Source organism: Pholis gunnellus (genome assembly GCF_910591455.1).
Source record: "Pholis gunnellus genome assembly, chromosome: 9".
In the NCBI taxonomy this organism is placed as follows: Eukaryota; Metazoa; Chordata; class Actinopteri; order Perciformes; family Pholidae; genus Pholis; species Pholis gunnellus.
This window is the reverse complement of record NC_136535.1, coordinates 5,215,931-5,240,040: the sequence shown is the minus strand read 5'-3', so window position 1 is coordinate 5,240,040 and position 24,110 is coordinate 5,215,931. Positions and strand designations below refer to the sequence as shown.

At 42.3% G+C, this 24,110-nt stretch overlaps 2 protein-coding genes across 3 annotated transcripts; both read right to left on the bottom strand.

Moving 5' to 3' along the window:
• Positions 1-803: 803 nt before the first annotated feature.
• LOC306701121 (SPARC-related modular calcium-binding protein 1-like) lies at positions 804-23,604 on the bottom strand (the record flags this gene model as incomplete). The annotated part of the gene is made up of 12 exons (XM_079166368.1): positions 804-1,807; positions 5,181-5,501; positions 8,106-8,199; positions 8,433-8,506; positions 9,229-9,409; positions 10,523-10,603; positions 10,815-10,918; positions 11,076-11,097; positions 11,176-11,229; positions 11,359-11,592; positions 12,334-12,508; positions 23,524-23,604. The coding sequence occupies 11 exons, from the start codon at positions 23,602-23,604 to the stop codon at positions 5,183-5,185; spliced, it is 1,419 nt and encodes a 472-aa protein (XP_079022494.1). The 3' UTR covers positions 804-1,807; positions 5,181-5,182.
• On the bottom strand, positions 18,195-22,143 carry LOC306701064 (uncharacterized protein). 2 transcript variants are annotated; one of them, XM_079166299.1, is made up of 5 exons: positions 21,988-22,143; positions 20,169-20,462; positions 19,739-19,863; positions 19,244-19,336; positions 18,195-18,891 (listed from the first exon to the last, which is right to left on the bottom strand). In XM_079166299.1, the coding sequence occupies exons 3-5, from the start codon at positions 19,745-19,747 to the stop codon at positions 18,580-18,582; spliced, it is 414 nt and encodes a 137-aa protein (XP_079022425.1). In that variant the 5' UTR covers positions 19,748-19,863; positions 20,169-20,462; positions 21,988-22,143; the 3' UTR covers positions 18,195-18,579. The 2 variants fall into 2 exon arrangements, with proteins under 2 accessions (XP_079022425.1, XP_079022424.1); XM_079166298.1 differs by having other exon boundaries at positions 19,739-19,858.
• Positions 23,605-24,110: the final 506 nt, after the last annotated feature.

Sequence of the window (24,110 nt, the reverse complement as noted above, 5' to 3'; positions counted from 1 at the left end):
CTGTAGTTTTGCTCATTCAGTAGCTTTATCATAGAGCCAGAAACCTCGACTCTTGACCTGCAGGCTGTCCGTCAGGGACAGATAAGCAGATGGTCATTACTGTGACAAACACATTTGTCCTCCGGTGTCATTGTAGCTTTGTGTAGTTAGAGCCCCCTGATAATACAAACACACACACACACACACACACACACACACACACACAGTCCTCATGTCAGACCCTCAGGCTGTCTGGACACCACAGAGGAAGAGAAATCACGCTGGAGACACGTCTCCTTCCTGCTGCAGTTTAGACGCCTTGTGAACGTCCCGTCCAATCAAACGTAAGCACAGTGATCAACTCGGACAGGAGCTAATGCATCCTGGGAAATACTTGGCCGCTGCTCCTCTCCTGCTTCCTGTTTATCCGCTGATTTGTGTACCATGGGGCAATAAGGGCGGCGGTTTCTGTGGCAACCAGCCAGGCCTTCCAGTGAGACCACAACCAGAGAAGGACTTCATTCACATCCACTGATGACTACTGGCACACGATTAATGACATCATCACTTTATTGAAATCACATTTACAAACGTCAAGAAATCAAAAACTGGAAATGACTCAATCAATCAGTCAGTCTCTTAGAAAGTGTGTCTAAAACATAATGGACACAAAGTTATGAATTAAACATGATCAAAATATGTTACATCAATATATTGGCAATATGTATATAACATATGGAGAAGCAAAGTATGTTCAAAGCAGGGAGGAACGTAGGAAGCAGGAGGAAGGAAGGGAACATCCAAAGGTGAGGATGTTTGGAGAGGGAAAGTCACCAAGGATGAGAGAAAGAGGTTAAGGAAAGGAGAGAGGGAAAAAGAGAAGGTGCGATGATGAACAAAAGAAGGAAGCGAGGATTCAGGCAACCTGAAGGAAGAAGGAATCAAAGAAATTAAGGAAAGGACCAAGGAGAGGAGAGTTAAAGGAATACTTCAATCCCCAAATGACCATTCGTACAGTAAACACTCAACTATGTTTCCTTAAAGTCTTGTTTTTTCTCGCCTCCATGGTGAACAAAGAATCCCAAAACTGCACAAAATCTTTATCAACAGCAAACCTGTAACAAAACATCCATTTACAAACTCACACTACCCGTGCACTTTAATCCAAGTCTCATTTTTCCCGTCTTATGCTCACTACAGCCGACACATGCAGCTACGCTAAAATTGCTAACATGGGTCAACCAATTCATAAACAAATGATGGTTTTGTGGAGGACTGGTGGAAGGGGCAATGCAAAACAAAGATGAAGTAGCGACCACGAGGATTACATCACAGAAACAGTATGTTGACACCAACACTGCCAGAGGAAGCTGAAGTCATTGCATGTTGAGGGTGGGAATGAGGAGGCTGTGAGGACAAAAGACAGCACGTATTTCTGTCTGGAGCGCAGCTGCAAAAATCTGTTGTTTCTTCCGGCAGCCGGCACGGCAGAGAGAGACGGCGTGGGGATAACACATCATCACATCTCACTCTGTGAATTTGAGGAGTTGCTAGTTGTTGGAACAGTGTTTGGTGAGGTTTAGTTTGTTTCTGTCTAATATGAAGGAAGTTTAAACGACGAGTACGTCTCAGTTTGGTGCAAGAGAGAAACTTGAATTCAGAAGGTGTTGAGCTGCTTACTCAGTCGATACAGCACGCTCTGAGGAATTCATTTCTTCAGCGGACTACATTTACATTCAGTGCTGTATAGAATAGAACCGTGAGAATGAAGCGGCGGGAGAAGGAAACCAGTCGGCCTTTGGCATCGGGTGAGTTCTTCTGTTGCTCTCTGTGGCAGAGAGAGAGAGAGAGAGAGAGAGAGAGAGAGAGAGAGAGAGAGAGAGCGAGAGAGAGAGAGAGAGAGAGAGAGAGAGAGAGAGAGAGAGAGAGAGAGAGAGAGAGAGAGAGAGAGAGAGAGAGAGAGAATAAAACACATTAAGCACCAACAACTCCAAACTAATGGCAGCCCCTCCTTATCTATTCCTCCCTTTCTCCTTCTCTATCTCCTGCCCTCATATCCCTGCTGACCTGCACATCTCACTTCACTGAGTGATTGTGATGTTAAAATGATGAAGGTGAAGTCTGCGGAAAATGACACGACAATATTTCAGATTGTCGAAGAATCCTCTGTTGAATTTAAATCCCAAATATGTCCAGCATAATGTACGCACCCATAGGTCGAGTCATAAAACACTGTGCCACGTAGTAAACTGGATGATAATTACTTTTTATACCACTTACATTAACTTTGAAAAGTTATGAATAAGCTGTTATTGTTATTCCTCTTTTGTTGGACGCTGTTCCTGTTTTAAATCTGACATCTCTCAGTAAAGAGCACGTTCTACAAGATAAAAGCATGAAAGGCCATTCAGACGTATCCCAGACATCTGACTGGACACAATCGAGCTTCGGAACTCTTTTTTAAACGGTAGTGTAAGTCAATGGGATCTGTGTAGTGAGGCACTATAACTTCTCTGTATGAACCACATATTACAATTTGTGTATGTCAACAGAAACGCCGTAAATTCATAGAAATAGACTCTTTGTCCCAGGAAGGTTGAATAGTGAGTTAGTGACACACACTCATAATAACACCCCGACTCCCAGCCAGCCACACACACACACACACACACACACACACCTGTCACGGCCGTCTGCAGGGGCCTGATTAGTGAGCTGGTGTCACGGCTGAGTTGTGACTGATGGCTCGCTGACAAGCAGGCCATTTAAACCGCTGCCCGCGCTTGTTTTCGTTTCATAAAGGTACATAAACACTCGGACGGTGCCGGGTGGAACTTGTCTGGCTGCCGGCCCCCGAAACGCTGCGCTCCCCTGGCATCAGCAAGCGGGAGAGGAGGGAAAAAAAGACGCTTTTATCTCAGCCTGAGCTTAGTCTCACTGTGAGGTGGTAAAAGGCAGCTAAGTACGCTCACTGAAGCATGCTGAAAGGGTTACTTTGGTATTTTTCAACCCTTATTTTCCCATATTTTTTGTAACGGGGACGAGACTTTTTAAACATTGGTCGAGTATTGAGGGAGAACGCTACAGAAAAAAATCAAATATCTTTCTTTACTTTTCCATTGATCCATTGTTTGTTTTTGTGTCTTACAGAAGTCTCGTTCTGAAATCCTGCGAGAGGTGACTTGTCGGAAAACAACGGGATGAAAACGTGAGTCAGAGTTGGAAAGAGGACGGCCGGTATCGTCAGAGTTTGTTGTGTCGGAGCACAGAAAGCGTAGCTTAGTGTTATCTGAAACATTTACAATATCATGGCTGAATATTTAGCTGATTTTGACAAAATAAAAAACACAGAAAACAAGGACGGGGCTGCAAATGAGCTATTAGTTACTTCATGAGTAACACCTCCACTGTACTGACAAACTGAATAAAACTCATCTGATAGAATTTCCTAAATATTGTGTTTTCATGTAGCTTTCCCAAAGGCTGTGATTAAAAACAACCAGAGGGTTAGAAACACCTGGCCCACGTGGGCTTCATGTGCACACACCCCGTCCTACATTCAGCGGGACATCGCCGAATGAGAGTGGATGAAGAGCTTGTAAAATGCCACGTGCACGCTTTTGATGCTCGCAGTGCTACCGCGTTAAAGTGTCCACGGTCTGGCTTTAAGCAGGCGGCAACCTCCGGTTCTGCAGAGTGAAGCCGATGCAGAAGTGTCTGGTTGTATAGAAGTCTATGAGAAAATGACTCTACTTCTCTCTTGATTTATTCCCTCAGTAAACATTGTAAACATGAGTTTATGGTCTCAATCTCTAGTTTCAAGTCTTCTTCAATACAGCATGATGTACGTTGCTGTAAGTCGTGTGACATGGCGAGCGTGTGGTCGTCGAGCGAGAGAGAGAGAGTGGCGGTTGACGAGCTCAGAGCAGACGGGTGGCGGCCATCTTGGCAGAGAGGGAATTAGCAGTCGAGGTTGTCGCAAATGTACAGAGTAGGTTTCAGTTTGTCGACGAGTAAAAGCTGCAGCTGAAGCGGGAACTGTTGACGTGTTTACGAGCGGTCAGCGGGCACTTTAGTTTGAGTGATTTCTTACAATACTGTCACTGATGTCAGATTCATAATTATTACGTATGTCAGTGATCACACAAGGGCTGCTGTTCTGCGGCGCTTTGTTGTTCTTTTTTCAGATTTGATTAAAAAGTGAAGTCATGATGATTATATTACATGTCTACCATGTAGTATAATCATACTTAACACTGTGATTGAACTCTTTTACAATCCAATCGCTAAATCCAGATATGCTATTCATATTGTCTGGCCTATATGAAAGAGCAGTTGACTGTATCCAGTGCTTGTGTTGGTCACACTATAGAATGATTTACTGCTTGTTTATAGTGAATAATACAGAAGAGTGGTCTAAAAATCTCAGTGAGATTGTTTTCCCCGTTGTAGCAGGTTTAGCTGTGAGCACCGTGCTGGTGGACGGGGACTTTGGCTCCCTTTCGTCGTGCCAGCTGGTGCACCTGCTCTGAATCAGGTTAATACGTTGATTGGCTCGGAACAGGTGCACAGTGTGCACACTGCTTTCTTTGAGACTCCACCGTTGGGATCCACACAGTTTTTTTTTACGCTGAAAATTGAAGGCGGCCAACCTGCCAGCTTTTATCGTGTTGTGTCTCGGCTTAGATTGTATCTTGTTTTTTGCCAGAGCTGTTAGTGGCGGTCCCTGATCAGACAGCCTGGGGCGGCTTTCTGCACTTGATTTCAATGAGGGAATCGTTTCGAGAGCTGCTTTTGCGTTGCCAGACGCCACTCGTTTTTCCACTTAATGTGCCTCACATTTTTTGCAGGAGTTTCCCTGTGACCTCGATCTCTGCTGGATACCCTGAACTACATGACTGTAGTAGTTAGCACGATCTCAACCCAAACAGCAGGAGACAAATTAGTGCTGTACTTGAGATTTCTGGGTTGTTTTCATCCATCTAAACTGTACTTTTTAACTAAGTTTAACAGTTCATGGGTTTGTGTTAAGCATACATTTGCACTCATTCGAACAACAAAAAATGCAGCAAACTTCAAAAAGTTTTTTCGAATTTGTCTGATCAGGCCCTTAAACAATGAAAGATTAGTTAAAGATGTGTAAAATGTGAAAACACTACTAGATAACACTACAGCGGTTTCGACACCCGGCTCTGACCCACCTTTAGAGGCCCAGGCAGACCCTCAGCTCCTCCAGCGTCAGGCTTCGGTCTCCGTCCCCGTCGCAGTGCTGGGCGAACTTCTTGGCGCACCGTCGCGGCTTCAGCCTCCTCCGCAGGAACTGCCGGAGGGGTCGGGCCTCGCGTTCGCTCAGCGACCCGCTGGAGTCCGCGTCCAGCCGGCCGAAGTGCCACCGCAGCGCCGCCTCTGGCCCGGAGGACTCCGCGGCCTCCGGAGTGGCGGGAGAAGCGTCGTCCGGAGCGGAGGAGGACGGGGCGGCGGAGGTCGGGGAGGGAGAGCTGGAGGGAGGCGTGTTCGAGGGCCTGGTGGAAAGAGACGGGACAAAAACCTAAAGAGGTGAGAGGTTTAAAGGAGTAATCCACTGAGAATCTGTCGTTTTCAGAATGAGATACTCCGTCTGTACATGAAGCTGCAGCTGCAGACGGCTTTGACTCACAGCAGTTACCGGAAGTGGTTGATCCAACATCCAAAAACCCAACGATGGCATCATATCCCTTCTGTGGAGCTCACCAGGGTCAGATATGTATTTAGTCATATATCAATGACTGACCATACATGGACGAGAAGTATATCATGTGGCAATGATTGGAAACATTCCTATAGATATTTTTTTGCTTTAAGATCCCTTTGAACAGACATGAATCCATCAGAAACTACTCACCATTTCAGCCACCACTAAAGCCTGGGCAGGTGAATGTACAACGCCAGTAAAAACCATTATTATGATTTAATAATGAGCCAGGGTCGGGGGAAATATTCTGTGAGAAAGTTGTAAAGTCCCGGGGAAAATCTTTTTATTAAATCATATTTCTGAGAAAGAAAACCCATGGTGATAAAAAAAGTAGGAAAGGAACCAAATTGTTTCACTTTGCAAGGTTGGATCAACCACATCACACCACAGATGCCGCCGTTATACACTGCAGTAACGTGAGCGTGATACAACATTTGATTTCAAGTGAGATTATATTTGCGACCACAGAAGGCGTCAACAGGTCCAAATTATTGTAAACCAATCACGTTATATTCCTCCTGAACTCAATAAATATCCAATTTCACGAGGACGTGGCAGCCCGCTGAAGCGCAAACTCCCGGGCGTCTCCCGGGCTCCTGATTGGTTACACAGAGAGCAAAAAACAGCTGAAACACACACAGCTCCACTTTACTGTATCAGACCAAAACACAAACACCATAAAACGTAATGTTGGGAAAGCAGGAGAGCGGGGCAGAGAAGGAGGTGCAGGATGAGACGCAGATTGGTGCAAATGAGAAGAAGAGGACGTTATGAAGACGACAAAGTGAGAGGGAGAGATGAACAGAGGGAGGGAACAGAGGTAAGTAATGAACGTTGATTGGCAAAGAGAGGCGCAGAACAGGGAAACAGATGGAGTCGGTCCGTGCTGTTCTTCCAACAGTCCCCATCAGTTAATCAGGTATTTGATCGAGTCGGTTGTTCACTGAACTGTGAAATTGGTTTTCATTTGGCACTCTGAGCAGCGTCTCGGCACTGACCAGAGGAAAGTTCTGCATCCCCCCGAGGTCCAAGGTGGAAAGTATAATTAGCTGTTTGCATTTGTAATCAACAAGGTGACAATTCTAGAGGAGAGGATGAGTTCTAACGATTCAAAACAGTGACTTTGGAAATGTTCCACGAGGTAGAGGATGCATTTAATGCGCTTCCAAGGCCTTATGAACACACTGCAGTTTAAAGAGAAATATGAAACGTTAACCAAAACGTGTTTACTTACCTTTATGAGACCTTTAATGCAGAGCTTTCAACAGGTCGGGTGTATTCCCTATCGGCTCATGTTAAAAACTAAGTGTAACCCTGGTCATAGGTTTTCTTTTTCCCTTCAGTTTTAGTTGCTTACTATCCATTTATTTGATCATGTTAAGTCATGCTAGATTTTTATTTTCAAATTGTCAAAGGTCACCTGATTATTTCCTAGATTTACACTCGGCAAACAACATGCTGCAGTGCATACAAGCCAATTATCACATGTAACTATGAGGCATTTAAAAGTGGTCCTTCAGGGACTCTGTCTGTCTGTCTGTCTGTCTGTCTGTCTGTCTGTCTGTCTGTCTGTCTGTCTGTCTGTCTGTCTGTCTGTCTGTCTGTCTGTCTGTCTGTCTGTGCCGGGCCGGGCCCTCACCATTATGGGGACGTAAGGAACAGCCTGTACGTAGAGCTAGAAGCCTGAACAATAGAGTTGCTAGCAAAGTCAAAGCGTGAACTCTTTTATTGCTCTGGCAGACTGATTTATATACGTGTCATACTCTGCATGGTTTTATGTTCTGTGCTTCTGCTCTGTATGTGTTTAGTGTCAAACCACGCAGCATAGTCTTTAGTGCATGTGTCTGTTAACACAATTATCCCTCATTTGTTTGCTTTGGATGTCTTAACAGTACTTGACAATGTAGTGTGAGGGTGTCATGAATTGATGTTTCTCCTCGTATTAATATTCTCTTCTTTTATTATTGTTTCTGCATGCTTAGAAAGGATAAATGATGCATAACTTTGTAATGTTTATCTTATATTCTGTTTAATTAAGGGTGATGTTGTAACATCTGTCCAGGGAATACAGATGAACAATAGGCTCTTGGCTCTGGCACATTTGGTGTTTTATTAATGTGCACTGTGCCTACCAAATAAACCAATAATTCCATGAAATGGGACAAAGCCAAAAACCCACCGGATCCTCAAAACCTCACCTGAGTGTGATCCTGAGTTCCACATGAACTGAGGAGAGTTCCTGTGGAACACGCCAACAATCTCACCATGGATATAAAACCAGAGCGCAACGATCTGATCCCCGCCTCCTCGCTGGGACATCAGCTGCTGCAGGAGGTAAGTAGCCCACACAGTATTCACCGGAGATTACTAATCACCACACTAGAATTAGACTTACTGGTAGAGGCTCACACTTCCAGCATGCTCTGCTTCCAGCTGCAGAGCTCTAACCAGACTCTGCAGGAAGTGCTTCCTACGAGCTCCGGGACAGCCTGAGGGGGAGCAGAGCAGAGAGGAGCGTTACCATGGCTGCTGGAGACTGTCCTCACATGACAACAGTCTACCCGGTCCCATCCTCCCGCCTCATGTTTCTAGACAAACAACTAAATGTTTCAAGAATTAGAAATGAAATAAACAGGATGATTTTCTGAAACTTTTAACAGACTTATTATAATGTTTTCTAAATATATGTATTTTTGTATGTAACAGAGACTCTCGTATTTACCAGGCAGAGGGTTTTTCCTGGGCCTCCTGTCTGTTGGTGCCTCCTCTGCCCCAGTGCACTCTGGGATGCGATTCCTGCATAGAAACAGAGGATTTTAACTGTCAACTAACCAACATTACAGTGGAAGTATGTATTATGACTAGAAAAAGCCAAGGAATTGTCAGCTGACTGCAGGAGAAAGATTACTCAATGACCACCCATTTATAGCTAAATGTCTAATCTATAATGTCTTTAAAACAGGGCTCTTCTGTTCATGTGACGCTACATTAGTGGTGGAAATAATCGGTTATCTGCCAAAAAGCTAAAGAAATGTATTACTTAATTGGTCAAAATGTCCTTCCCTGGTAAAAATGAAATACTTGAAATAATTACACCCAGAGATGTGCACATACGCGGTTTGTCAGTAGGAGAAACGTTGGTAGGTTCTCGGGGGAGTTCTCCTCACACCAGTGAACCAAAGAAAACCATCCCATTAAAAACGTTGAGCATCAACAACGCTGATAAAACCCCCAGAGAACAAAATCGTCCAACCGCAATTTATTCTGATTTGTTCTGTGTGATTCCTTTAAGGGGAACTTACTGAGGGAACAGAGACAGTAATTGGTGTAAAATTGGATGATTAAGAGGCGACGCTTCTGTGCATCAGTGCGTAATTACATTTGTGCATATATAAAGCCGTCATATCCAGGGAGGGGAGGGGAGAGGAGAGGAGGGGAGAGGAGGGGAGGGGAGGGAGAACAGAAGGAAAGACAAATGACTTATTGAGAACTATTGAACTAACAGACTGATTGATTACCTCGCAGATGTGCCCGGCAGCGGCCTGCCGCTGTCCACCCGGACACACCAACAGTAACCCGTGGCAGCGTGACACTGCGCGGGGCTGTAGCGGCCGTCCGCAGTGCATTCTGGGATGAAGCGCTCCTCCTGCCAGAGAGAGAGCAGCGACGCCCGCTCGCGCTCGCACGTCTGAGGAGTGTCTGTGCAAAAACATGAATACTACAGTATATTTGTGAGGACATTTAAAGACTATACACCCTACACCTGTTTTAGTACCAAAGAGGAACTTTCGTTTGGTGTTGATTTTGGAGGTCCCTGGGGACAAAACCGGTAGTGATTGCGAGCACCAGATCCCTCTCGTTTAACTGCAGTAGAGGTCTGACATTCTTCGAGGTAAAGCTGGTCGTCTTCCAATCGTTAGATCGATCCCCAGCTCCTCCAGTCCACGTTGAAGTGTCCTTGTGCAAGAAACTGAAACGCAAGTCCATTTACCATTTCCTATTAGGAATAACTATGAAGGAATGACCAACATTCCTCAGGTATGTGGGATTGAAGGGGAGATATAACTAACATCTCACTGATGGTCTCGTTTGCTTATGTAGGTCATATACAGCATCTCATTTTCTGGGAACCCACTTAAAAGAAAAGAAACTATTGCGACCAATTGACAGCTGGCCTTATCTATGAATTGTAAAAGGGGAAGATGAGCAAATGTTTGCGTAAATGGACGTCCTCTTCTTATCGCCATTTCATAAGCAGTTAAAGGTTCCTCACAGTAACGTTAATTCAAACAGTTTCCACAATGTCAACACAAGCTGAATATTGATAGATGTTATGCATTAGACTGTGCTTGTGTCATCTGTTCCGACACAAACCACTGGTAGCTAGAGAGGTGCCAGTTTGCCTCCTGGGCACTGCCCTTAAGCAAGGCACAGAATCCAATCTCTAGATACATAATGATCGCGTATCGGTCCCGTTTGTGCATTTGAGCCTGTTTTGTGTGAAAATATATAATAGAGTGACAAAATTAAATTGAACCCGTTACGGGATTAAAAAAGTTTTTTTATTACAAGTGTACCTAATAAAGTGGACACCGGGTGTATAAGTATAGCTATTTATTTATAAACTGGCAAATACAGTCCACACAGTCACAAAAAACATTTGTTTTGGACGATAATAAGTTATAATAGAAGTCTTGAAAAAAAAGAACACTGTGTAAGCGTGAAGACAACCTGGTGACATTGTTGAGCAACAGCTCATTTTCTAGTCACCAGATTACATTTGCAGACTTTCAGAAGTGAACTGGCTCTTACCAGAGGGTCGTCTGACTGAGCGGTTTCCTTTAGGGTCAGAGTTCATCAGGATGGTCACCCAGAACGGAGGAGCGGTCAGCTCTGTCAAAGAACGTTTAAAGGTGTTTGTGTTTGTGGAGATGTAAAGAGGAGAGCGAAGCAAAAGATCTGCCAGTTAACTGCACAATGCTTCACTAACACATGGATTACATGATCAACTGTACTAAGTGAGTGTAGCTTGGATGAAATCTGTAATTTGGTATAAATGGACAAAAATAATCGTGTTCTTATTGGAGAAGGTTGGGTTTGTCACCTGTCGGCTTCCTGGGCTCCAATGTAGGTCCTGGTTCACCAACTTCATCTGGAACATAAGAAAAGAGTGAAAGTAACACGAACCAGAGAGGGGAAAAGAATCGTCTCGGAGGAAGAAGGCATGTGGAGAATCAGAGAACGGAGGGAGGCTCGGCGCGTGGAGCGACCTGTGAATGCTCCACTTCCTGCAGGCGCGTCTGGCAAGAGAAAACAACCAGTGCCATGCCAGGAGACGGAAAAAAAAGAGAGAAACATACAGAACAAGTATGCATTCAAGTCCACATCTAGAATGGGAAGAATAAACATGTACTGTATGCAGAGAAAGAGCAATGCTGCCTTTTGGGGTTAAACGTCCTTCTCACCTTTAATTGGAGCTGAATCTGCATCGCTGGTCTGAGCCAGCTTGGCGATGTGATCTGTTCGGGATGATTTATTGAGACAGAAGTGTGGGAAATACACCACCTTTAATGACGGACACATGGATGTCTGAGCTAGTTTTTGTTCCTTTTAATGTGTAGAACTCTGTTGAATAAAGTACATCTGACCGGTACAGTCGGGCATCAGATGGTGGGCCGAGGTCCCGCTGACAGGTTTGCCGTCGGGCATGGAGCACCAGCAGTATCTGGTCTGGTTGTGGCACTGCACTGGCAGGAAGTGACCGTCCGGACCGCACTCTGGCACAAAGACGGCAGCTGCCGGGCCAACATGGCCGCCGCTGTGGTGGGCGCCGGCCTCCAGGGCCTGAGACCGGGCCAGCTGGCATTTGGACTGACTCGGGTCTGAGAAGAAAGGGACATCGAGTCATTAGTGTCCACATGTTCCCAGTGGTGGAGAGTGACGAGGTACATTTACTCAGGTACTTAGAGTATATTTATACCTAGGCATTTTTCAAAGCCATGTTTTTGTATCTAAGTGACTAATTGGGACAATGAATTTTAAAATTGGTCCATCACTGAGGGAGAACGCTGCAGACGACATTCTACTTTATACTTCCACTACACTACATCTCAGACACAAATATTGTAGTACTTTTTACTCCACTACTTTCATTTGATCATTTTAGTTACTTTGCAGATTCAGATTAATAACATATTCTCAGTAGCTCCACCTTTACCAGCTGCAACATGAAAGTGATGAACACATTAATGCATCAATAATTATAATACAATATTATACTATATATTATCCTAGAAATAGGCCATTTTGTATCGTGAAAACTTTAACTGTGTACTTTAGGGATACTTTAAAGCCACGACTCGTGTACTTGCATTTGAATGCAGGGCTTTTACTACACTGTAGTATTGCTGCTTTTACTGAAGTAACGGAGGTGAGTACTTCCTGCATGTGCTCCCTTTGACGGGGAGTGTGGAGCACATGCATACACAGTCCCACAACTCTCCACAATGAGAAGCAGTCCTTGTTCACCTGAGTCAGCGTAAAGTAACTCTAAATCGTGTACACTACGCAGGATTTAGGAGCACATTACCAGGTGCTGATGATGAAAGTGTGAAGGTCCGTACCTGAGCAGTGTGCTCGTGGAGCAAGGCGGAGCTTTGTGTTGATGCACCGCGCCCTCTGGAAAGCACACGGTGATTTATACAGCCTGCCGTTGCTGCCGCACACGGCTCTGTGGCGCCCCCTCTGGCAGTCCAGGACACAACCACGGGGCCACATGTTCTCGGTGATCAGGAAAGGCTACAAACGCACAGACAGAAGTTTTGGAATAACCATTAAAACCAGCCAATGGAAGCTTTGTTTCCGTCCTGCATGAATGAAACACTTCCCTGTGGACAAAAGCAGTCGTGTTTTATTCAATGTGTATACAATTGTCCTAAACATACAGGTACATACATGACATTTGACCTCTGCATTTAACCCATCCTAAGCCCGGGGGGTTCAGTGTCTCACTCAGGGAACCTTCAACAGGAGAGAACGGGTATCAAACTACCAAACTTGTAGTTACAGGACAACCGACTCCACCCACAGCCGCCCCCCAGGAGAAGAAGAGAAGAGACACACACCACTGAAACAATGTACAGCCTCTGCCTTTTTTACAGGCATCATAACAACGGCGGCAGATCTGAGAGGCATTGGGATGTCGTGAGAACAACCTGCAGCTGGATATCGACAAGCAGGAGCCGCTGGACGCTCGCCTCATTAACTGATAGGACCAGTGTGCCGCTCAGGTGGCTTTCAGAAGGAGAGTTCTTTAGCACCACAGATTTACCGCCGGCGCTGTGCGCTCCCAAGATTCTGTCCCTCAAGACACTCCTCCTAGCACCGACATCAGCTAGAGTGAAGCACCCGAGAGGGGAAGATGCGGCTTATTCATGCTGTGTCTAGACAAAAGAAAGGAGAAGAGGAAAGAGGACAGAAAACAAGTAGAAGGGAGGAGACGAAACAAGGAGACGAGAGGAGATTTGAAAAGAAGGGAGGAGACGAAACAAGGAGAGGAAAGTCCGGGAGAGCGTGATGATCTAAAAGACTTCCACATGCTCCTCTCCACTCTCAGGCTCAGGATCACACACACACACACACACACACGTCTCCAAAGAATATCAGAGACACACTCACTGAAAACACCTGAGACAAGTACGGACACACTGCCCGCTGCTACACAGTCTGCATCAGTACCTCTTTGTCCATCAGCCTCACCACACACACACACACACACACACAGTGTCTTACAGTGTTGACATAACTTAGTGGTAAATGAGACCTCTGTTCCTTAATATCCAGACATTAACGTATGAATTGACTGCTGCAGGGATTGAACATTCAATATAATACAGGACTGTCTCAGAAAATTAGAATATTGTGATAATCCCCATACGTGTGATTTAGTTTACTGAACCAAGCTGAGTGTTTTTCAAGGCTCAGGAAACCCTTGCAGGTGTTTCGAGTTAATTAGACGATTCAAGTGATTAGTTGAATACCCTACTAGTATACTTTTTCATGATATTCTAATATTTAGAGATAGGATATTTGAGTTTTCTTAAGCTGTAAGCCATAATCAGCAATATTAAAAGAATAAAAGGCTTGCAATATTTCAGTTGATTTGTAATGAATCTAGAATGCATGACATTTTTGTTTTTTTAATTGCATTACACAAAATAAAGAACTTTATCACAATATTCTAATTTTCTGAGACAGTCCTGTATATATGAATCAGCTATTTGTATTGTTATTATGAAGGCCGATCATTTGCTGGTTATGGTGAATAATGTGTGATTATATGAAGGAGGCCTGCAGAGCGAATTGAGGAATGAAAGTCTGAGTGGAATAAATGCAAAGGAAGACTGGAGGGAGGGGGGACTGGAGTTCCTGTCTGTCAGTATACAGCAACTACAATATCCTCAGTGTTGTTAAAACAATTACCACCAGTGTTTTTAGGGCCAGTCAAACTTCAGCCATGAGTGTGTGCATGTGTGGGTGTGATAGAGAAACATATGGGGTCAGATCAGTCTCAATAATTGCAAATGCAAACAGAAAGACTCACAAATGCACGCAGAACAATTCACAAATACATTCCAATGCACAAATAAATAAATTACGATTTATATAAATGTCAAAAAAAAAACACAAATATATTTCTGCATTTGTATGTATTTGTTTGTGGATTTGTATGTATTTATTTGTGGATCGCACTGCATTTATTTGTAAATCGCTTCACATTTATTTGTGGATTTATGAGACTGTCCTGCCGTCGCTGGATTCACAAATGCGTTTTTTTCAACATAGACCTATCTGTAGCCAATCAGATGTCCGCCTCATTTTCAACCAATCACATGAGCGCAGCTCCCCCCTCCCCTCCCCACGAGACTGTCAGCTTTGTTGAATCAGGAAATAAATATTGTAGCCATCTGTGTTCACCCAGAGCTCTACGATACCTCATATCAGTAGAGACTGGACCAAACTATGTGTATAAATGTTATTTCGGAGTTCCTTTTTGTTGGTTTATTGCCGTTAAATCATAGCCAAATCACTTTATGTTGTGTTCATACAGCTGTGGTAAACAGCCGACGTGTGGCTCGCTAGACACAGTGAATACAGCTCGATGAAATCCACGGAGCTCCTCCGGACTATGTTATGAACCAGACATGACGGCGTTTAGTTCCCCGTGATATCTGGGACTTCCACAACACATACTAAGCAGAAATAGAGGTTATTTTTTCCACAGTTGACGGCGGACAGTTGAACGGCTATCAGGGCGATAAGCCGCGCCCCCTCACCGGCGCGTCCAGCGCGATTGGTGAGGTGATTTGTGAACGCAGCATTACGCTGGCAGCCTCGTGGCCTCATTGTTTGTACCATATGGTTTACACACACATAGTTTGGTCCGGTCTCTACTGATATGAGGTATCGTAGAGCTCTGGGTGAACATAGACGGCTACAATATTTATTTCCTGATTCAACAAAGCTGACAGTCTCGTGGGGAGGGGAGGGGGGAGCTGCGCTCATGTGATTGGTTGAAAATGAGGCGGACATCTGATTGGCTACAGATAGGTCTATGTTGAAAAAAAACCATTTGTGAATCCAGCGGCGTGAGATGAGTCTCATAAATCCACAAATAAATGTGAAGCGATTTACAAATAAATGCAGTGCGATCCACAAATAAATACATACAAATCCACAAACAAATACATACAAATGCAGAAATATATTTGTGATTTATTTTTACATTTATATAAATCGTAATTTATTTATTTGTGCATTGGAATGTATTTGTGAATTGTTCTGTTTGCATTTGCAATTATTGAGACTGATCTGACCCCATAGAAACAGACTTATACCTTTAAAGACTTTTCTTTTAAAAAGTGTAAAAGTATTTGCACAGTTCTCATTTTTCGACTGCAATGTGTACATTTTTATCTCAAGTTATCTGTACTTATATACATATATATGTATACATACATATATACACATACATACATATATATATATGTATACACACATTTATATATATATATATATATATGTGTACACACATTTATATATATATATATATATACACATATATATATGTGTACACACTTTTATACATATATATATTTTCAGTTAGTATTTTTGAATTAAACTTAAGCCTATTTAATTTATATATTTGATTACAATGCTACACAGCTGTTTACACATTTCTCTATTATAGACGATCTTTACTATACATACAGATAGAGGGAGGGAGAGAGAGAGGAGAGAGACAGACAGACAGACAGACAGAGAGAGAAAGCAAACAGCAGAGAAAGCCAGAACAAGCCACCACTGTCTCCTCGTGCCTCTCACTTGCTTCTTGCTTTAGGAAAACATAAAAACTCATCTCCAGAGCTTTGAAACACGATGTTTGTCCTGGAAAAGACTTGCTGACGCTGCTGAAAGGCCTGTTGACACCCAGCGGCGGGGATTTCAGCGTCTGAACTACCTGCCTGTGAAGGGGTGAATCGCTCACTTGTGAAGGTAGCCGTCTCTGCCATCACTCTGTACAGCTAAGCAGGTAAAGCGGCCGTTGACATGCTGAGGGCTGGCGATGACATATTTAACATCTCAGAGGTGTGTGTGAGTACAAACATCACCCGATGAAGAATCAAAGTTCCATACTGCAGTTTTAACCACTGATGAGTGATGATGAAGGTTTGTATTTAAAGTCATTAGGTCTTTGATGTACACTGCTTTATGTGAACTTGTGTTTTTGCATATTTGTACTATGTTTTATGTATTTTCTTCTGTGTATGTTCAACTCTGTGCTCCATGTTGAACCTGGCCTGCAAGACACATTCCCCCAGGGGACAATAACGTTAAACTGCAGAATATAAAAGATAGAGACGGTAAAGAAAAAAAAAGAAATATTTGTTATTTCTTGCTTTTTAATGTTTGCTGTTTATTTGTATGTTTTTGGCAGGTTGTATGTGAGCCTAAACCATCAGATGAAATAAGAATTTTGGAACACTGTCGTCAACAGGGGCTACAGATCAGAAAACTCCCTAATTGGTCGTTTTAGATTGTTTGGTTTGGAGGACTTATGGAATAAAACACCAGAACATTTCAAATAAAATGAAGGTACATTAACCCCAAAAGTCCTGCTCTCAACTGCATGAGCACGCAACACTTAAAATCACAAATGAATGGAAAGAGAATTTAAATCTTGACATTTCTGTCTCATTAAAAGGGAAAGAAACAGATGACTTATTCTAAGCTATAATAAAAAACGCAAATAATTAAAAATGATTTACAGTAATATAAGGTTGAAGCATGCCTCCTTAATTCTTTAATACATTGTATGCTTTGTATGTTTTTTTCCATCTATGGTCTTAAATAGTAAAATATCAATCATTGGTATATTTCCAGCCTCTTGACTTTAGAGCCCCGACCATATTTCGTGTCGCTGTGATGTTTGTTCAGCCTGCTGTTTAAATACATTATAGGATTACTGGGGCGCTTTTTCACAGGAATTCCTTAATTTCTCTCTCACACACCTGTCTGTGTCCCCTGAGTAGCAGGTTCAATATTTGCCTGGCAGCAATGTGTGTGTTTATGGTTTGGTTCATGGCTGGTCTTATGCCCTGCCTCCTCCAGAGAGCTCACACACACACTCTCATACTCTCTCTCTCTCACACACACACACTCTCATACTCTCTCTCTCACAGACACACACACTCTCATATTCTCTCTCACACACACACACTCATATTCTCTCTCACACACACACACTCTCATATTATCTCTCTCTCTCACACACACACACGTATTCATTTTTTCTCTCTCTCTTTCTCTCTCTCTCTCTCTCTCCAGCTGATCAAAATCAGGAAGCCACTGTGGTGTACACTCAAAAAAACGACGCTTTCAACTAACTTAATAAAATCATGGAAAGGATTTCCACATGATTATAATGCTTTCTTTAAGCATAAAATAATTATGTTGATCCAACTTAAAGCATTTGAGTAGGATCAACTTAATTTATTAGGGTTGGTTCAACGCATTTACTTGGGTTGTGTCCAACTCACCTTAATAGGGTTGGTTTGACTAAATCTACATTAGTAAAAAATACAATAGTCAATTAAGGTGGACCAACCCAAATTAATTAATTTAATCTGGCCTAAGTAAAATAGGTTGGACTAACCCTAATAAATTACGTTGATCCGGCCCAAGTAAATTATATTGGACTAACAGAATTGCTTAAAGAAAGCAGTTTAATCGTGTTGAAATACTTTCCATGATTTAGCTAAGGTAATTCTAAAAATAACTTTAGAGTGTTAACATTTTTTAAATGTTTACCATGAACCAGAACTGAAACTTAAGTTTTAACAAAATATACAGCCTGGTTGGCTGGAAACATAACAAGACAAATGGGAGATGTTGCAATACAATTGTATTTCTCAAAGTAGGCAGTTAACGAGCAGTTGCTTGCAAACATATATATCAAAATTACAAGTTTTCTCAACTTTCCATGACATACATACAATCAAAATAATAAAGTACACTGCTTCACTTATTTTTGAAAGTGCCAACATAGTGGATCTTGGTACTTAATCCATTTTGCTTCACCTGAACCCTAAAGACTTTGTCTTTGTACACACATTCCTTAAAACCTTTCAAACATTCCTCTTAAAAGATTTCAAACCTTCTTAAAAGATTTCAAACATTCCTCTTAAACATTTGCAATTACTAACTTAATGCACTTGTTTAATGTCCTGGTGAACTCACAGGAATACAGAAAATAACACAGAAACACAGACGTTTCTTATCTGCTTTAGCCATCAGTGGGCATTCTCAAACTAACGGGAAAGCTTTGTTTTGAGAGCTTGTCCTTTTATGGATAGTTTGTTTCCATCTAGTTCCATCATGATCTTCTGCAGAGCTTCGAAGGTGTACTTGAGCTCTGGAGGGTAGCTCAGGTTGAGAGCATACACAAGCGCAAGCAAAATTGACACCGCAAAAGGTACATTTCCCAACTCATCAAGCACTTCCACGCCCTCCAGAATGATTCCAACACCCTCGAGGTCATCACTGGGCTCTGCACCTTCTTTTTGAATGACAAGGATTCCAAAGATTGTCTCTGCCATGGCCGTTTGACTGCTTTCGATATTCTGTGACAAAACAAATAACAAGGGCAATCATTTTTCACTTATGTGCATTACATCCCATTTTTAATGCACATGTTAATTTTACCGTATAAACAGCTATCAATAACTTTATTCACATAATTAAAAGACATTATGACTACCTGATATTAAATTGTTTAACTGAGCCATGGTGAGCTACTTCAATGACTAAGCCCTACCAGTGGCTTGTCTGTTACCATGACATCAGTGGTTGTTATTCTAACATTACTAAGGTAAAAAAAGTTTCACGTTTTTAAAGCTAATGGCAACCAAGAGGAAACCCCATCCATTCCAACTGTGATCATCCGCAAATAAAGATAAAGGTAAATTAACATACCTTGTATTCCCTCATCAGCTTCTTTGGATCTTCTTTCAAGTAAACACAAAGACCTTTGAGGGCGCATTCTCGTCTGACGTCAACACTGTCAGTCTAAGTATGCAGATAAGAGAAAATATGCAAAATAAAACAACATTAGGAACAACATCTCAACTAACCAGTTTATTAATCACAATGATTAACCATGCAATATCCGTGTGCGCATTAGTATGTGAACCCTTGGGATCCAGTAGCTGCTGGCGCCTATGACTTCAACTAAACCTTTCCTAAAGTTTCTTATTAATCTCCCAAGGTTTTTGAATGTTCGCTGCCGATCACAGCCTGGCATCACCACCCTAATTTCAGAAATGCGTATTATTCTGGAACCTCTCAGTTCATTTTCAATTTCCAAGGGGCGTTATCAACAGGTACCAATAAGAGCAACGAGGAAGTAAAAAAATACAAAAGCTCTACGAGTAGAATAGCTTCTCTTTAACTTTTCCATTGTTATCATACCTGGGTCATCCACCTTTCTTGGCATACACCTGGATCAGGTTTTCAGAGTGAAGATCCAGCTGGGAGAAGAACTTTTGACTGCAAATTGATTGTTGTGATTCTCTTGAATTCTGCATTCACCTACACTAAAAAGAAATTTGTTTGGCTATTTTGTTGTCATTGTTGGGTATACATTTGATATTGCAGTTCAGTCTGTTCAAGACATGCAAATGCACAATACATGTATTTATTTATACATGGCTTTCCTGTATAAAAATGCCACTGTTTGTCAGAGTGCCAGCAAAGGCTGTTGCTGGCCTTCAGAAAATAAGTTTATGAGTTACTTATCTGCCAATATGTCTTTTATACGGCACATTCAGTGCAGTCCATAAGTATTCACAGTAAATGATACATTCCAATAGAAGTAAAAAGGGGGTGTTCCTTCACTTACCTCACACACATGGAAGAGAGCTGGCCACCTTGTTTTGAAAGCCGCTATCATGGGTGCCTCTTGAACTACCTCTTGCCTTCTGTGTGCAAAGGTCTTCTCCATCATCGTCGCCACCTTGTCCGCATTGTTTCTTTTCTGTACTTCTGAGAGGAGGCAGGACTGCATTTGCCATTTGGTTTGTGTGTTAGGGCATTTACTGCAACTTCGCTGTTTCATGCCTGGCAGGTCAGTGAGGTTGACCAGGACACTCTTTGGGGGATAGCAGACACAGGACACTTTTGCAGTCAGAATTAGCTGTAATAAAGTCAGATAGAACAATCAATTAATATCCATGACGTTTAGGTTATTAAGTTATCGTGATGAAATCATTATTGTTAAGGAAAGTAGCTAACGTTCACTAGCTAAACTAGTGCATTGAAGTGAAAATAAATTATATTTGAAGGCACAAGTTTCGATTGTAAAAACACAGCATATTTGTTAAGATTCATCATGTAAAAAATAAAGATACATTTACTTCAATTATCTTTTATCAATTCAATATTATTAACAAATAGAAATGTTACCCTCAAGTTAACGCATCTCTCCTATCATTGGAAAGAGAACCAATCGGAAAATAAATAAAATCGGGCCTGTAGCTCCTCATAGTAAAAACACAGTAAAAACAATTCAGCATGTTCTGCATCATAACAAGCTGCCCTTATTCACTAATAAATCATAAAGACTTCTCTTCAAACAAATTCCCCTGTTATAGACAATGGGCATTCATCTGTCGTACAAAAATAACTCTTTCTGGAAGATATGGTAAAACAATATTTACAGTGATAAAGTGCACTGTTATGGTGACTCTAGATTCTGTGGTAAAGGATGTCCACACATAGCTTATTACTACTATCGTACCCGCTTTCCTCAGGTAACGCTACTCCATGACTTTAGCTGGGGTTGGTTGTAGAGAGAGAGAGTGTCGCTGTCCGTAAAAAACGTTGAGATATCTCGGTTCCAAAGTGTGCAACATAGCGCGAAAGTTTCTGATTTTCATCCGGTCAAATTGTATCTATATTCGGCTAATCAAACTCAGCCGCCCTCACCCAAACTCTGCTAGTATTTAGCCTAGCTTAGAAAGTAAACAACACGCACGAAACATTATCGTATCGTTGATTTAATAGTGTCAAACTAAACTTTAACTTCTTACCTTTCGAGCTAAATATTGTTTTAATTATTAAAGTTAGCTTTGCCTTTACTAGAGTCAGTAAAAGGATGCTAACGATAAATTAGCCGTGCTCCGCTATTGGCCTTGTCCGGACTAGCTAATTTATATCCTATATTCCAGTATTAAAGGTAAATGACGGTAGTATTACCCCTACCAAACGAAACGTGTGCTTAGTAATTTATTTTCATTTAAATTCAGGAGTTTAGCTAGTAAACGTCAGCGTGCTAACGTTAGCGCGCTAACGTTAGCACGCGCGCTAATTTAACTCTACAAGAAGTATGCTAACGTCATTAACATTAGTTTCTTCGTCAACATTAGCTAGTCGTGAACACCTTCAAATATGTCGCTAACACGTTACCTTGTCATTAACAATAGCTCACCGTTCACATTGGCAAGTTATGTGTCAGATTTTAAAAAAGGAGACAACTTAACGTTAGCTAACGCTAACGCGACATAGCTAGCCATGCACATGGGGACTGTTGGTTTGGTCGAAAATAACACTAAATAACAAATAGCCTCAACAGAACAACAAGCTAGTTAGCTAAGAGCTGAAGACATTCATGCACATATCATTATTTTTTGCATTTAGACGGATGATGGATTTCTGCTTACCTTTTACATGTGCAAGCCAACGGTTTATCTTCTCAATCTTCTTCTGACGTAGACTACCTTCGCCTTGATTTTCGCGGTCATCCCTAGATACTCGATTGTCTCAGTTTATCGCAACATGAATGGATCTAATAAATGTTACGTTTTTGAAGTTCATGCAAATCCTACATGACTGAATCACGTTCACATTGGAAACATGAATGCATTTCGTTCGAAATACATGTTTCACTATAGTAAATGTAACAGCCAGCCAATATCCTTTTTTTGAGTGTAGCCGCTAGTTGTCCCTGAACAGTAGGCCAATTACTTAGATAAAAAAACAACACACACCTTTACTAACATTTAGTAAATGATGGTCCATTTAGCAGAGTATGTTTTAGGGCGGGGCTACTGTGATTGACAGCTTGCAGTAGCTACCAGAGTCTTATACGGCGTCTCTACGTCACTTCTGTTCATTGGTTGCAAAAAAGCCAAGATGGAGACGGCAAAATCGCCGAACTGCAGGCTTCATGACGGCAGTCCACAAACCAATGGCTGACGTCACCATGACTACGTCCACTTCTCACACACAGCCTGTGTGAAGTGAAAGGTGTTGGCTGGTGCTGAGAAGTATCAACGTTCCTCCTTCAGAGAAGGTCCTTGTAAAGGTCTCATGTAAAGGGGGTCGTCTTTGCTTTGTTTGGCTGGAAATCTTGTTTTACTCAGCTTTTACTTGTTTAATATTTAATACAGGGGGAAAAAGCAATCATTGAAAATTGCTATAAAAGAAATGGTTCTAGCCATCAGATTTAAAACAAATGTTTCAACAAAATGAAGCCCATGGAATTAGGGGGTTTCATTAGCCAAGTACAAGCCAATAACAATAATAAAATATAATAAGAAGGTCACTTCTCTTTGGTGTTGGAGGGCCGGGGTATATGGAGAAAATCAAATATCACAATATTCTTTGTCTAAATACCTCGATGTCGATGTTATGCGATAATATTGCAGGGTTGGCCATTTGGAGCTTTCACCAATTATTTTACACAACTACATTTTTTTGACAAATCATCATCAGTAATATGGAGATAATGACTCGGGGGTCAGGGGCAGTTCAGAAAATGACATCACACAACTGTAATGGGGCCTCTAAAACCAGAAGAAAATACTTTACTATGACATACTACTACATTAATAAGATACCCAAAACCTAAGACGATATAGTCTCACACCACAACACACAATATAGTGATATATTGTGGGTTTCCTCTTTCATAAATGCGTGTTTAAAATAAATATCTACACTTGTCTGCTTGATAAATTGGTGACTAAATACTAAATTCAAAGTTTTCAGCCACAAACCTGTTAACATATTTCAACAGAGCCGGTATAGAGTTCTGGTATAGGCCTACTACACTAGTAGCCTACTGTAAAGCGAGTTTAGGAAGTTAATTCCTCAAATTCATCTCTCACCAGTCTGCAGACGCACAAAGTTCCACTCGCTAGCTCAGCAAACAGAATATGCTACTTGTTAACAAGTCGGAGGAGTTCAGGACCTACCGCTGCTCTGTCGGTCTGAACCGACTCCGACAGCACGAAGACGAGCAGCGCGCGGCAGGCGAAGGTGAGCGCGAGCAACATCCCTGGGACGGCGGACTAGAGAAGCGGCCGCGCGCCCTTAGTAGCGCCCTGTCTTTCCGAGGCTTCAAAGCGCCGCTGTGCGCGCGGAGCGTACACAGGCAGTACGCAGCGGGTGAAGATAATGACGATGGTGATGAGGAGGAGGAAGGGTCTAAACGAAGGCCGACTTCGTCGTCAATTTTTCGGAGGTCACCGAGTCGCTCATGTTGCCGTTTAGTAGTCTTGAGCTAATAAAAAAGAAAAAAAAAGAAACACCCGCGAGCGTACAAGCAGGTCGGCGATGCGTGCGCAGATCAGACACCTCAAAAAGGTACTGCCCATTTCAGTTCCTCGTGCCCAAACTCAGGACTTGAACCCTACAAGTTAAAACCTGTAGCTGGCGTTGGTTAACCCCAGTAACATTGGCATGTACGTAAACATATATAATATACACCAGTTGTATTAAATCTGTAAACAAATATGCTAATGTCACATCAAACTGTCAAGGCTGCATCATCATAAGACCA

What these genes read in the sequence shown, in the direction of transcription:
- LOC306701064 (XM_079166299.1), bottom strand. An exon ending in AGCTGATGAGGGAATACAAG is followed by an intron (nt 18,892 to 19,243) that starts GTATGTTAATTT and finishes GTTTTGTCACAG; the next exon opens with AATATCGAAAGCAGTCAAAC.